The 14,859-nt window shown below is 44.4% G+C and overlaps 1 protein-coding gene and 1 long non-coding RNA gene across 13 annotated transcripts in view; one reads left to right on the forward strand and one right to left on the reverse strand.

Annotated features, from left to right (window-relative positions):
• LOC117202274 (uncharacterized) overlaps positions 1-14,859 on the reverse strand; it is a 183,210-nt gene that overhangs the window by 43,158 nt on the left and 125,193 nt on the right. The window contains exon 4 of one of the 6 annotated variants that reach the window (XR_007479162.1): positions 1,005-1,483. The exons of 4 other annotated variants lie outside the window; for them this stretch is intronic. This is a non-coding gene — a long non-coding RNA (uncharacterized LOC117202274). One more of the 6 variants, XR_007479161.1, reaches the window with a different exon arrangement.
• The window catches only part of LOC101270044 (TRPM8 channel-associated factor 1), a 105,963-nt gene that overhangs the window by 37,977 nt on the left and 53,127 nt on the right, over positions 1-14,859 (forward strand). For 5 of the 7 annotated variants that reach the window (XM_033432275.2, XM_033432277.2, XM_033432280.2 and 2 more), the window contains exons 5-9: positions 585-798; positions 1,114-1,353; positions 2,403-2,740; positions 4,440-4,690; positions 7,255-8,927. In XM_033432275.2, coding sequence (XP_033288166.1) covers positions 585-798; positions 1,114-1,353; positions 2,403-2,740; positions 4,440-4,690; positions 7,255-7,264 — 1,053 coding nt within the window. In that variant the 3' untranslated portion in view covers positions 7,265-8,927. Of the gene's footprint in view, positions 1-584; positions 799-1,113; positions 1,354-2,402; positions 2,741-4,439; positions 4,717-7,254; positions 8,928-14,859 lie in introns of those variants that run through there. The other 2 variants (XM_033432276.2, XM_049714709.1) reach the window with 2 other exon arrangements.

Here is a 14,859-nt window from a genome sequence, read left to right on the forward strand (position 1 = left end):
TGCCTGTATCTGTCCTGGAACTTGTTTAGCATAAACCCGGGAGAGCAGTCCCAGGATGCCTCTGAGGACAGGGGTGACTCCACTGGCGCAGGAATAGGGGCCTGGGAGAACAGGTGGAACTGAATCAATCTTCCACATCAGCCGGTCACGTTTTCTCCCACTGGGCCTCTCAGGTCAAAAGGCAGGATCGCCTCTGCCCCTTCCCAGAGCCAGAATCACCACGGGGGAATAGGCAGCCCAGGATTCTGGCTGTTACAGAGACAGCAAGGGACTCTGTGTGGGAGTCACCCACCTCAGAATTAGCATCTGGGCCACACCTGGTGCCCCTGCATCAGCGTCTCAGCGTGACCCTTTGTGGAGCTGTTTGACCCGCCCCGAGAGTGAATTTACACGATCTGGTCCATACGACCTTGAGGGATGATACAATTTCATGGGTTTAGCGCACAGGGCTTATAAATGGTGGGATGCCTGGACTCGCCTAGGCTCATGGCCCCGTGACCCTTCCTGTCCCCGTGTCCTGGGCGCTCTCCCCTTTGGCTCGTGCATGCCCCAGGGTCACTACGTGGGGGATCTCTCTGCTCCAGGTGCAGATTGGCTGCCACACCGATGACCTGACCAGGGCCAGCAAGCTGTTCCGAGGCCCCCTTGTGATTAACCGCTGCTGCCTGGACAAGCCCACGAAGTCGATAACCTGCCTCTGGGGGGGCCTCCTGTACATCATTGTGCCGCAGGGCAGCAAGCTGGGCTCCGTGCCTGTCACGGTTAAGGGGGCTGTGCATGCTCCCTACTACAGGCTAGGTGAGTGGACGCCCTGGAGCGAGCCCGAGGGACAGGGAGAGCTGGGGGTGAGGAGGTCATCTGGGGCTGCCTGGTATGGGAAGAGGGCGATTCGGATTGGTGGAGGGAAGGGAGGGAAGCTTCCTTACAGTCAGCTTTGAGGCTGAGGGGATAAAGACCAAACTGTATCCCATCCATGGGACCTTTGTAGAAGAAGGATAGAGCAGGTATGTGGCTGTTCATGGCATTGGTATTCTCCTGCTGGGGTTCAAGTTGAACGTGTTAATGTCAGGGATTTGGGGAAACAAGTTTCAAGCGCTGTGGCCTGTCTTCCAGGGGAGACATCCCAGGAGGAATGGAAGAGGCGTATCCAGGAGAATCCAGGTCCCTGGGGAGAGCTGGCTACAGACAACATCATCTTGACGGTGCCAACCGCAAACCTTCGCACTCTGGAGAACCCTGAGCCGCTGCTACGCCTCTGGGACGAGGTGATGCAGGCCGTGGCCCGGCTAGGGGCTGAACCTTTCCCCCTGCGTCTGCCTCAGAGGATCGTTGCCGACGTGCAGATCTCAGTCGGTAGGTGCCTGGGGCGAACCTCTCTGCATGCTGCCCCCACTTAGGGCCTTCCTTCTTGCAACAGCCATGCAGTGGGCAGCCAGGAGGGTAGAAATGTTCTTATGGCAAGGCATATAAAATGTAATCCCTGCTATTTAAATGGAAAGGGAAAAAATGCGTCAAAAAAAAAAAAAAAGACTCGCTGTGTCCCCCAACAAAACACTGGAAACTACCTAAGTGCCCACTTAGGAATGGTTATGGAATGGTTCAGTAATGTATTGTGTATACCTTCAGTGGACATTAAGGAAGACATTTAAAGTGATATTTTGATGGCATAAGGAAATATGATGAGGTTGTATGACACATAAAAAGCAGGCCGTAGAACTATATGTACACAGTATGTTAAAATATGTAACAGTTTTAGTCAAGAGATGTTATCAAACAGTGGGACTGGTGCAGAAAATACATGCTGGGTTTTCACAGACTTCCATCAGGGGACTTCAAGGAGTGGATAAAACCGACCGAGGGCCTCTTCCTAGGTCACAGGTGTTGGGAGAAAGCACTGAATAAAGAGATCTTTGCCAGCAGGTCAAGAGGCCTGAAAAATGAAGGGTGTATAGAAATTAAAGAACCAAGGAAATGTCTCTGGACCTTAGTTTTCTTGGCTTATGTAGATGATCACTGTAAGGTAGTGTCGACGTGGGCAATTCCATGTCTAAAGAATGAGAACCATAAGTTCTTAATTTTGAGAAAAGAGTATAATGATGGGTTCACACAGACAGAGCACTCTCAGAGAAACAGAAAAATTGAATAGTAACACGAATGGCGATCTGTAACCTGCCTCGGCTCCCATAGCCAGTCAGAGCAGCGATGAAAGCATTATTACAAAATGAGAGCGTAAGGAGGAAGGCCCGGGAGGCTCTGGGTTTTGCCTTTCTGAGCATTACAGGGTTCTGGAAGTCATGGGGTCAGCGGGGACTGGGTGTTTTGGGAGATACAACAGAGAGAATAATTTTGTTAGATGGGTGGGGAGCGCTCTAACCTTCTTTTCCCCCTCCTGCATTTCCCAGGCTGGATGCACGCAGGCTACCCCATCATGTGTCACCTGGAGTCCGTGCAGGAGCTCATCAGTGAGAAACTCATCAGAACCAAGGGGCTGTGGGGCCCTGTGCACGAGCTGGGCCGCAACCAGCAGCGGCAGGAGTGGGAGTTCCCCCCGCACACCACCGAGGCCACCTGCAACCTGTGGTGTGTCTATGTGCACGAGACGGTCCTGGGCATCCCTCGAGGACGAGCCAATATTGCTCTGTGGCCCCCAGTTCGGGAGAAGAGAGTCAGAATCTACCTGGGCAAGGGTCCCAATGTGAAAAACTGGAACGCGTGGACGGCCCTGGAAACGTACTTACAGGTGCTGGGCCAGTGTGGGCGGTGGTGGGAGCCCCGCAGTGGGGACCCTGAGCAGATGGTAGCGTGGTGCCCAGGGGACCTCCCGCTGACCCGCCTCCCACACCAGGTTGGGGAGGTCCTGACAGCGCCCAGGTGTGAAGGTGCTGGTTGAGGATGCTTCTCAGGGCATCACTTTGCATGGCCCTAAGGTGGACTTAATTGCCTCAGCCCCGCCCTTCACCCCAGGACTCTGAAGAGATTTTTGAGAGTAGACAGAAAGCACTGAGAAAGGTTAAAAATTGGTAGAGGCAAATGTGATGCTACAAATATAGTTGCTGTCACTGGCTTTAAACCTAGACATACCTGAGACAGAAGCCAAACTGTGCTGTTCAAATAGCTCCCTAAAGCTGAACACACCCCGACGCGCGCGCGCGCGCACACACACACACGCACACGCACACGCACACGCGCACGCACACACAATATGTGGGAAAGGAGCTGTTTTTTCCCTAGGTGAGTAAACCGTCTTATTATGACCTGGCTGTGCCTCGGTTTCCACCTTATAAGCAAGCCAGGTTTCCTCACTGAACTGGACATGGGGGTGGCCTTTGCCTTTTAGTTATCACACAACACCCCAGTTCCAGTCCCCCAGTCCCTGGATCAGTTCCCAGCTCACTGTGGAGAGTTTCATCACCTTGGATTCTGGAACTCAGTCTCAGGCCAGCCACACTCTATTCTGGCCCTTCCACCTGCTGGAGTTCTCACTGCAGATCCCCTCCGCCACAAGAATGACGATGACACTGCTAGGAGACTGCTTTAACCTTGTCATCGGGACAGAAGTTCCTCCTCTGTGAAATCAAGTTGAGGTTGGAACTGCTTCCCTGGTGGCGCAGTGGTTAAGAATCCATGTGCCAATGCAGGGGACACGGGTTCGAGCCCTGGTCCGGGAAGATCCCGCATGCCACAGAGCAACTAAGCCCGTGCACCGCAACTACGGAGCCCGCGCTCCACAACAAGAGAAGCCACCGCAATGAGAAGCCCTCACACCACAGCAAAGAGTAGCCCCCGCTTGCCGCAACTAGAGAAAGCCTGCACACAGCAACAGAGACCGAGCACAGCCAAAAATAAACAAATTAACATGGGCTGTTTCCAACAGCCTCGGGACGGCTGCCTTTTCCCAAAATTATGCCTTACTCTTAATTCTAGCTACCTAGACTATACATTGTCTTCTGCTTCTACTGGACTCACCTTTTTTCCCAAAGGCCGTTTTTGGTCGCCTTGCAAATTGACATAGACCTACAGTTAGTGTGGATTATGTCAGGATACGGCTGAGAGTTCCCTAATTGTTGGGGTTTAACTTTGCAACTATGAAAAACAGTGCATTTTTTCACTTCAACCAATTTTAAATCCTCGTGTAATATCCTGTGACTACTTTCATGGTCTAGTGAGATAGGTGAATAATGATATTGGTAGTAAATCCTACAGTTTTCACCACAGCTGTCTTGAGTGTCTGCTTTGTGTTGAGCCCTGTGCCGGCTCAGAGGCCCTTCTCGTCATCAGAACATGAGAGTAGCACGTGAGGCTGGCAGGTAAAACAGCAGAGGGTCAGTGATAGACATGAAACTGGTGTTTAAGGGGTGAAACGCGGTAACTCATTTAGAGTGTTTGTTGGGTCTCCTGTAGATCAGATGTCTCATCCTCCTCCTTCCTTCTCTTTCCAGCTCCAGGAGGCCTTTGGGTGGGAGCCGTTCATCCGTCTCTTCACTGAGTATAGGAACCAGACCAACTTGCCCACAGACAATGTCGACAAAATGAATCTGTGGGTGAAGATGTTCTCCCACCAAGTGCAGAAGAACCTGGCTCCGTTCTTTGAGGCCTGGGCCTGGCCGATCCAGAAGGAAGTGGCAACCAGCCTGGCCTATCTGCCTGAGTGGAAGGAAAATATTATGAAATTGTACCTCCTCACACAGATGTAAGGAGTGCCCAGCGAGGTGGCAGGTAGAGAGGTTTGGGGAGTTAGGCAGAGATGGGGATTCACTCCTCGACCTCTGTCTCTTAGGTTCTAGCCTTGCCCTCCCAAGCTCACTGCCCCTAGATCTTAGTCATATCTCTGGGGAGTGGGTTCAGAACATAGAAAAAAGTGGAATCATAATCCCTCAGGAGCAAAGCCTTCTGTTTATGAGCTCATTCCTCTGCTCTCAGCCAGCAGATGCCCTCCTGACCCTGTGCTGGGCCAGTGCTGAGAGCTTTGGCCCCTGCTCCTATGCCAGCCCTTGGTTCACCATCGTGGGCCATAGCCCAGAGGGTGGCTCTCACCCTGAGGACTCCCTGGGCTTTTATTTTGATCATTTCCCCAAAAACCTGACCATAGAACCCAAATGAAATACTAATTTACCATGATATTCAGACAGCTCCCTGATGACTCATATATTTTATGTCTTAGGTAGTTTTCCAAAAGCTGTCTGGTGTATTATGAAGAGCCCATAACTAGGGTTAGCTCTTGGGAAAGTCGTTTTATCTCTGAACTCCCATTTCTTTGTGTGTAAGGTGAGGGTAAAGATCCCTGCCTCACAGGGTTGTGGGTGAAGACAGACCGGTCATTCTGAGGAGTGTGGATACTGGGCATGCACTCTAAGGGGTGGTTTTATTTCATGATGGTCCACAGAGTAGTGAGTTTCCTACTCCCCATTCTCTTCCCACAGCCCAGGGGTTAAGGTCATCATCTCTCACAGTTGACTTACCACATCCAAGTTCTGGTTCTTTCACCAGTTAGACTCTGGGCAAGCTCCTGAACTTCTCTGTGACTCAATTTCCTCATCTATAAAATGGGATCTATTTCATAGGACTATTGTGAGGATTAAATTTTAGTGCCTCTAAAAGTGACAGTACCTGGCATTTAGTAGGTACTGAGAAATTGTCAGCTGCCACTGTTACTGTCAAATTAACTCAGTATCATTTTAGATCAGGACTGCACTTTCAGATGGCATTTACAGATGCAGTGAATTAACCCTATCCCATCCTACACTTTTATACACTGACTCTGAAAGGATTCTGGTATATTGCCCTATGATCTAAAGGAAGGTCTCTATATTTATAGTGGGGTTTAAAAGCTGCTTGGGGTTTGGTCTCCTTCTTCAATTCCATCTTTCAGGTAAAATCCCTTCTTTGATTAAGAGTGGAAGTCGCTTGAAAACCAGAACAATTCCATGAGGATGTTCATCCTTAGCAAACAAGGAGCATCCGGCTGAGTGATGGTGTTTATATTTCCGCAGTGACACAGATTCCTGTCGCTGTTTGGCAGATAAAGTCCATGCACAAATAGAACCTTTACACTGGAACAAGATAACTGGATGCAACTGACCCAAATTTCATTTAATTACAGTACATTCAGAGATTTTTAACTTTTCTTCCAGTCTTATTCAGAACCTCCCAATTCTTCGTAGTTTCAGCTAGAGTTGGGGCTCCAGGATTAATGCTGTGTACATCCAGCCAGTTTTCCTTTAGCTCACTTCTTTTGATTTAGTTGCTTTAATGCACTGTTTTATTTGCTTAATTGGGAATTGGATGGATGCACAGACAATAAGATTTGACCTAGACAATGTTTTTCTTTCGATTCTTTTATTGTGTCATTTCTTAATACTAGAATTATTTTCCCTTATTTCATGAGTATGTATCATCCAGGTACTTCAAACATAGATGTTAAATATTCATTCAGCATTGAAAATAATTGCTATCAATTAGTGGGTTGTTGAGTATGTGCCAAGTATATAGACTGTTTCATTTAATCTTCACAGTAACCTATGGAATGGAAACTGAACAGCTCCCATTTTTCAAATGAGTAAACTGAATTTTATGGAGATTGGGTAAATTGCCTAAGCCTTTACTGGTAATAAGTGATAGATCTGGGATCTGAACCCAGGCATTCTGAATACAAATGAGTTGTAGTAACTACAGTGCTTTGAACAAGCAAATAAATGAGGAAATGAAGAAATGAACCAGCAAACAGAAGGAACTTTATGTCCCTCCTCGCCAGCAATTTGGCTGTTTTTACTTAGCTCTCATCTAATTTTATCAGAACAGAAAGTCCTTTTGTTTACCCCGAATGCCAGTTCAAAGGAAGACTTTGAGGCTGGCTCCTGAGGTGCTCCCAATGGACAGTGCTGGGATGGTCCCTTTAGTACGGTCCCAGTCATCTGGGTTCCGGGATCTTCGGGTTTCAGTCCTTATCTCCAGGGCACCATGAAAGCATTCTACTAGCTTATTGGATTTTGAACGATGGGCTATTTTGGTAAAGTGTCTGACTCCCAAAAGTCTCAGACACTGTATGTTTTCAGAAAGGAAATTAGATCCTCAGTCATTTAGAACAATTTTTATACCCATTCTTGCCCTCCTTAGTCCATTTTCAGCAGTACAGCCCCGGGGACCTTTTAAAAATATCAAGTTATCCATGTCACTCCCCTGTCTAAAAGCTTCCAATGGGACTTTGAATTTAAGATGATGAACTGAACATGTAAGTTTACTTCCCTCCCTCCCCAGGCCCCACTGAAACCGAAGTCAAGAAATGTAAAAGAGAATTGACACATCTCAGCAAAGAAAACTGAAGGAATTTGGTTATAAGTGAAGAAGATCTCAACACATTTCTGGAAGAGAGAAAGTGGAAGAAGTGATAATGAAAGAGTGCAGCTCCTTTCAGACGGAATATAAGCTGATCTGAACATGTAACCCCAAAGAGATTTGGGCACCTGAAAAGTCTGTCTACTGAAGAATTATGTCAGTTGTGAAATTGAACCCCATCTCATTCTACCCCAACCTTTGCACAGAATACAGGCAACCTACCACTGGTTTCTGTTAAGTCTGTTGTTGTTGTTGTTTATTGTTGTTGTTTGTGTAAAGGAATCGAATAAACTGCTTGAGGAAAGGTAGGAGTTGGTGCTCCAAAATAAATTTCTCTTTTGGGGAGAAAAGTGAGCCCCTAGCAGTTAGTTCTCTACAGATGGCTGAGATCCCTACTCAAGTAACCAAGTGATTTTAGTCACAGAAAGGCTTACTGGAGAAGCAGACAGACCACACAATGGCAGAGGGAACCCACGGCAACTCCTATAAAAACAGTTATACTGATTCTTCAATGCAAATGGTCAGCTGGGAATTCCCAGACATTGAGCCTTAGGGGTAGGGGTTGGGGGAGGGACCAGGGGAGCAGCATGTGAGAAAAATAAACAATCAGGAGATTTGAAAAATATAACAGACTCTAGGGGCAACAGTTAACATGGAAGAAAATGACTTAAATATCTTCGGAGACATCTAAGGTGCATTTGTAAGATAAAAACAGGATGCTACAAAGAAAGGGAAAACGCTGAAAATAAGAGGAGCCCTTAAATTGAAATAGGACTGCCAAAAATATTTAGTAGACAGGCTGTAAAATAAGGTTGAGGGAATCTCCCTAGATATAGAGCAAAAAGAAATAGAAAATATAAAGAGAGGAAAGAGACACAGACAATATCTAACTGTTATGAGTTTCTGGAAGAGAGAGCACAGGAAATGTTGTGAAGAAAAGAAAATTGAACAGAAATAAGTCTCCAAATTGAGAGGACCCTATACAACCTACATCTAGACATAATCTTGTGAAATTTTGGATATTAAGGATAGAGCGAAGATACTGAAAGTGCCAAGAGAAAAAAATAAAATTAGGTCATCATAATTAGCTCAACTAAAAAGGGATGAGAACTAGACTGGGAGCCGATTTTTCATCATCAACACAATGCTAGAAGCCAATAGAGAAGTGTCTTCACACATGGAAAATCTTTGTACCCAGAATTCCATAGCAAGCCAAACTGTCAAGAGTCAAGTCGAAAGGAATTTTCCGACATGCGAGTTTTCAGAAAGTCTACCCTCTTAGCACCTGGAAAGGAAGTTCTCTCTCACCTACTGAGGAAGTTCTCCGGCAAAATGAGAATGAAAATCGGGAAAGAGAAAGAAATGGAATCCAGAAAACAGTGGACCTCACCCAGGATGGCTGACTCCAGAGTGACAGTTATCCAATAGGATAGCTCACTCCAGAGTGACCATTATCCAATAGAATAGCTCACTCCAGAGTGACAGTTATCCAACAAGAAGGCTCACTCCAGAGTGACAGTTATCCAATAGGATGGCTCACTCCAGAGTGACAGTTATCCAACAAGAAGGCTCACTCCAGAGTGACAGGTATCCAATAGGATGGCTCACTCTAGAGTGACAGTTATCCAAGAGCCCCATTTCAGATGAGAGTACACAGTCTCAGGCTCTCTGGGGAGAATATGCATTCTGTGCCATAGATATCCTTGAGAAGCTGGAATGTTTGAGAATGTGGAGGAGATACATTCTTTAGTAAACAAGAGAACAAAATAGAAATGTCAAATTCAGGTTCAATTATGAGACAATAATAAAAAAAATCATGGAATGTAAGAAGAGACTCATTTTGATATTGGCAGTAGGTACATTTCATTTCAAGTGACACAGGAAACATGACATTGGATATGTTTGGAAGAAAATATCCTAGCTTCTACTTAGCTCCCAGTAAACAGTATTTACAAAGCCAAAATAATGTAGATACTATTGATTGGTATTCAGTGTTCTGATCAGCCTATAGGTAAAACATGAAAGGCTTAATCTTTTATTCAGAAATAAAAGGGAAAGTAATCCTGAAAAGGAAAAAGAAAGCAGAAAGAGGTTGAGAATTAGTTGGGGGAAGAGAGGTGGAGGGAAGAGTAGAATTACTTACCTATTCCAAATGGGGATGAAAAGATAAAGTCTACAGTTAATGGAACAAGGACTAAAGGATTGTTACTGTTCAAAACTATAAACCAATAGGAGTATTAAAAATGACATCTATCAAAAATTTGGAAAAGGATAGGCAAATGAAAGGTGGGAATAGTGTAAGTTAAATCCTTATCTTTTGTAATGGGGGATTATTAAAGATTGTCTAAAGTTAATAAGTCAAGAAATTATTGTTCAAACGTTATTTAATGTTAGGAAGTTAGTTAACAGAATATCTAAAAATAGAAATTGTTAAATGCATTGCCTCTAGGGTATGGGACTAGGGTTAAAAGGGTGGGGTGGGAAACTGTGTTTTTCATTTTAAGTCCTTCTGTACTATTTAATTTTTTACCTTGTGCATGTATTACTTTGAAAATTTTTTAATAAACTTAAATAAAAACCCTTCAATGGCTTCATATTAACTAAGATACAGTCCAATCAAAACACTTAAAATGGCTTATAAGGCCCTCAAGTATTTGGATCCACCCGGTGTGTCCAAGGCTCATCACATCTCCCCATCACTCTCTAGTTCTAACCGCACTAAATACCCTCCAGCTATTCAGACACACTTCCCCTTCTCGTTTCTACAGGTGTTCCACAGAAAACAAATCCTGTCCCGATCTCACCATGTGTCTGCTGATTAAGCTTACTGTCTAGCAGGTTTTCAATATCTGTTGAGTGAATGAATGTGCAACAGGGTGTTCATGAAAATCACCAACTAGTGTTCTTTCCCAAGAAGGCACATGATGTTTGTCTCTCTTCCAGGAGCATTTCAAGACCATTATGTACGCTTTCCTGAACTATTCATTTCACAGTTTTGATAAGTTTTAGTCATATATGAGACCAGGTGACGTCAGAGGATTTCTATCCATCTGTCTCTTTGGTATGTTCTTTGCCAAACTGCCTCAATATCATAATCGATTTTCTGCTATTTTTCCCCTGTAGTTGGGAGAAACAGCCAGCTGTCTAGTGGACATCTTCAGGCTCCCAAGTTTCATGTGTCCTGCTACGCCTAGTTTCTTGGTGGCTCTTCCTTCTTCATTAACTTGCTCTCTTCTGTTGTCTACCTTCCCAGGCCAACTGGAGCTCTCTAATGAGTACTGACTGACCCTACTGCCAATCTTCAACAACTGCATTTATTGGAAATCTTTCCTATCTCCTCTTAAGATCACTCTCTGATTTACCTAGTCCCTAAACCAATGTCCCCACCCAATGTCACAACCTCACCTAATATATGTACTTAACAGGCCAGTAAGTAATCAAATACTGCCCTAGATATTGACTATTCTTGCTGACAAAAGTAACACACCCTTCTTTCAAGACTAATTCACGCCTACATTCTTTACGCCTTCAAAGATTTTGGACCCCTACTTGGCTTCCATTTTGAAACAGATTTCTTTCATTGACCCACATAATTGGAGTCAGTCTTCCAAGTGTGGTACAGAAGGGGTGGAGGTTATCCTTAACTTTTCAGACATCTAGCTACAGATACACAAAAACAATTCCACATCTAATTCGAGAGAGTTACAGAAATGTTACTTATTTGGATTCTTGTGATTTAAATGCTGTAAAGAGAAGCGTTTCTTTGATAGGAAAGCTTGAGCAGTTTATTTCCAATGTTCTACTGTCATGTTAGGTGGTTGGTTTCATAGGCGCTCATTATATTAGAAATAAATAGAATAAATAAATGAGTAAATTAAAAATAAGGTATGCATTGACCAGTGATGACAGTGTCAGAAGCCAAGGATTATGTTAATACAAATATGTGCACCTGAGGGCCATCAGAGAGTTAGTCCTGTTCATCTGCACTAGATAGGGACTCATATATAATTAGTTAAGAAATATGTACGTGGAGGTACTAAAAATTTCTTTGCATGAGCTGCCTAAATTTGGACATCATAGGCACTTTCACAGATTGCCAAAATTATTTAGTATAATTTGAGAACTGAGATAGTGCTGAAAGGGTAGGAGGGAGGGCAAAATGATCAAATGTACAGTATAAAAACAAGTCAAGTGGTTGGGAAGAGGCCCAGAGACATAGAGAGAAGACCCCGCTCCGCTTCTCAACAATACAGCAGCCTCTGCCTATGCCCAGTCCTCTCATCTGGGAAGTGTCTGATGTAAACAGGAGCCAAGAACCTGGAAAGATGATAAGCTCATGCCTCACCCTTTGTCAAGGTTAACAGAGACAGGAGAGGAAACTCCAACTTTTTTTTTTAATAGTTTCTCCTTTTCTTGCTATCTGTGTAGCCTTGGAACCAAACTGTTACAAAGCAAACAATAACAAGCCTTAGTTAAGGCTTTTGACATTTAATCACAGGATGATTGGCACTATAAGCTTATTTACTGATGACAAACTTAATCAAAACTTAGAGCAGACTTAAATCTCAGGTCCTCATAGGGAAACTTTCAGATAAACGATAAAAGGGCAAAGATCTGACTTATCAGAAGTGTTTGAGTGACCTTTGGATAAAACCCAGTGGATCTCTGGTACTGGATAAAGAAGGGCCTTTGGGGCTTCCCTGGTGGCGCAGTGGTTGAGAGTCCGCCTGCCGATGCAGGGGACACGGGTTCGTGCCCCGGTCCCGGAAGATCCCACATGCCGCGGAGCAGCTGGGCCCGTGAGCCATGGCTGCTGAGCCTGCGCGTCCGGAGCCTGTGCTCCGCAACGGGAAAGGCCACAACAGTGAGAGGCCCGTGTACCGCAAAAAAAAAAAAAAAAAAAAAAGGGCCTTTGATGGTGTGGGGAGGAGAGAATATGCTCAGGTATAGCCGGTGATGGTGTTAATGCCCTCCAGCCAAAGACCATCAGAAACACACCTGTAGTTGAACAAGTTGGATGTATTACTTATCGCAGCTGGGGGAAATGCACAGCACAGGGAACTGTGGGAGTCTCAGTAAAAGAGTGTTAGAAAGAACCTGTTATAGGATTTGGGCTTGGGTAGGTAGTTTAAGGGAGGGTCTAAGGAAGCAAGGCTTTGTTCTGGATTGGATGCTCTCAAGAAGCAGTGGCACTTCTGAGTGAGTTTCTCAATAAATCTCATCTCTAAGGAGGGCTGACTAAAGTGAGCTTAAAGCTGGAATTGGCTTTTTTAAAAAAAGCAGCAGTTACTCACTTTAGACAAGAGAGAGATGTGTCTGGTATTTTGTGGTTGCCCAGAGATCTTGTTTCCATCTAACTTTATTTATCATAGTCTCAGAGTGACCTTGTCTGAGGTCAATGTTCTGTGAAATTTTTATGTCCGACAGGGCAAACATGGCCATGTTCTAGCTGTGAGTGTCAGACAACTTCCTGGGTGTCAGGGGCTGCTTTTTTTTTTCTTTCCTAACGCAAAAGAATAGAGAAAGAGCCTTTGTTTCTCTTACAGAAAATTCAAAACTGTACTTCTCTTGACTGAGCATAAGGGATAAGTTAGAAAAAAATTCATATCACAATTAATATCACAAGAGATATCCTGGGAAAGGATGGTTCCCTAATGATCCCCTAGACTTGGTGGAAGTCTTGGTTGTAAACCAAAATGAAGTTGGGACCGTGCTCAGTACTCAAGGGGCACTCACTTATTGTCTGAAACATGCCCACTCCTTAAATGTAGGTTCTGGGCCATGCCTAGGAGGAATAGGAAGCAGTCATGAGAGTAGCAGTTTGCTTTTACATAGGAGGGATAACAACAAACCTTTACAATTCATGTAATTTCATTTGCTAACTGCCATAATTGGTGCACACAGAAGGAATTGAAATTTAAAACGGAAACTGGAAGATGCATTTCCCCAGTGCTCAGACTTCCCTTGCTAAACTTAGAATCTCTGTTGGGATAGGAGATTAAGGTAGTAAAGGTCCATGGCCTCACCCAGATTTTCAACATTTTTTTAGCACTAAACTACATGAAGCCACTAGAGAAACACTTCTCCAAGTTAAATTAAAAACCTTTTTTTTTTTTTTTTTTTTTTTGCGGTACGCGGGCCTCTCACTGTTGTGGCCTCTCCCGTTGCGGAGCACAGCCTGTGGAGCACGCGCAGGCTCAGCGGCCACGGCTCATGGGCCCAGCTGCTCCGCGGCATGTGGGATCTTCCCGGACCGGGGCACGAACCCGTGTCCCCTGCATCGGCAGGCGGACTCTCAGCCACTGCACCACCAGGGAAGCCCAACCTTCTTGTTTTATCTGCCCTCTTTTAAGAAACATTCATAACATGTTTCTTAAACATTCATAAAACCAGTATAAAATTTTGGTTTCTGAAAGATACATTTCCCACATTTGGGCATCCTCTTCTAGTCTAGCCATCAAGTCACCTAAAAATTCATTAAATAAACATGTATTGAACACAGACTGCAATGCTAATTACTGTTACAGGGCCTGGAAATACAAGGTAAACATAATAAAGCTCCTTCCCGTGTTCCAGTTAAAACATAAAAATGAACAAATAAACATATATCAGGTATGTTAAGTCCTGTGAAGTATTACAAAACAAAGGATGGGGAAGAGAGTGTTCTGGGATAGAGGAGTAGACAATGGGTAGTGAGGTCCAGGAAAGCCTCTCTGATAAGGTGACATTTGAGCAAATTCTTAAAGGAAATGATGGAGCAAAGCCTGCAGATAATTCATGGCAAAGAGAGGTAAAATTATATTTGGCATATTGAGAGCAGCAAGACAGACATGAGTTTCATCCCTAGAACAGTCAATAGCTACTTTCTCAGATGTAAGTCTTGACCACAGATTTCTGACCTTAACATTCTATTAGGGGCCATTAACCTAATGGACACTTGTAACTTTTGAATGGCTGTCCTCAAAGTCAAGCCACATTTCACAATAAATTTTGCAGCTGCTCCCCTCTGAAATTTCTCTGACTAAAAAGAAAGAGGGGCTCATCTCAGTAGTTGTTATGGCCTCTACCAAAGGGACTGAATGGAGACATGACTCTATACTTTTCTATACTAATTTCTGGGCCCCTGTCAATGACCCGATGGATCCAGTAAGTAGAATTTGGAACCAAATTCATACGGAGAAAATTGATCTGGAAACAATTGACAAAATTTGCATAGCAATGAAAATTTTAGTCGTATATGTTGATGCCCATCACGACAAATGTGTAGAGAGTAGTGGGAACCTTAGACTCAGTTACTCCTGGCTTGTCATTCTATATCCTCCCTTCCCCCTTTCCCCCACCTGCCCAAGAAGCTGAACGATGTCCATTCGACCTCAGTTCAAATTAAAAGACACTTTGGATCACAAGTCTCAATATATAACGGGAAGACTTAAGAAGGAAGGCCTTCATGTCACAGGAACTTCAGAATAAATTCTGAAATAACATTTGCAGGAAAAAGAATTATGTTGCTGGTCTTTATAAGAGTAG

Source organism: Orcinus orca, chromosome 9 (assembly GCF_937001465.1).
Source record: "Orcinus orca chromosome 9, mOrcOrc1.1, whole genome shotgun sequence".
Taxonomy (NCBI): domain Eukaryota; kingdom Metazoa; phylum Chordata; class Mammalia; order Artiodactyla; family Delphinidae; genus Orcinus; species Orcinus orca.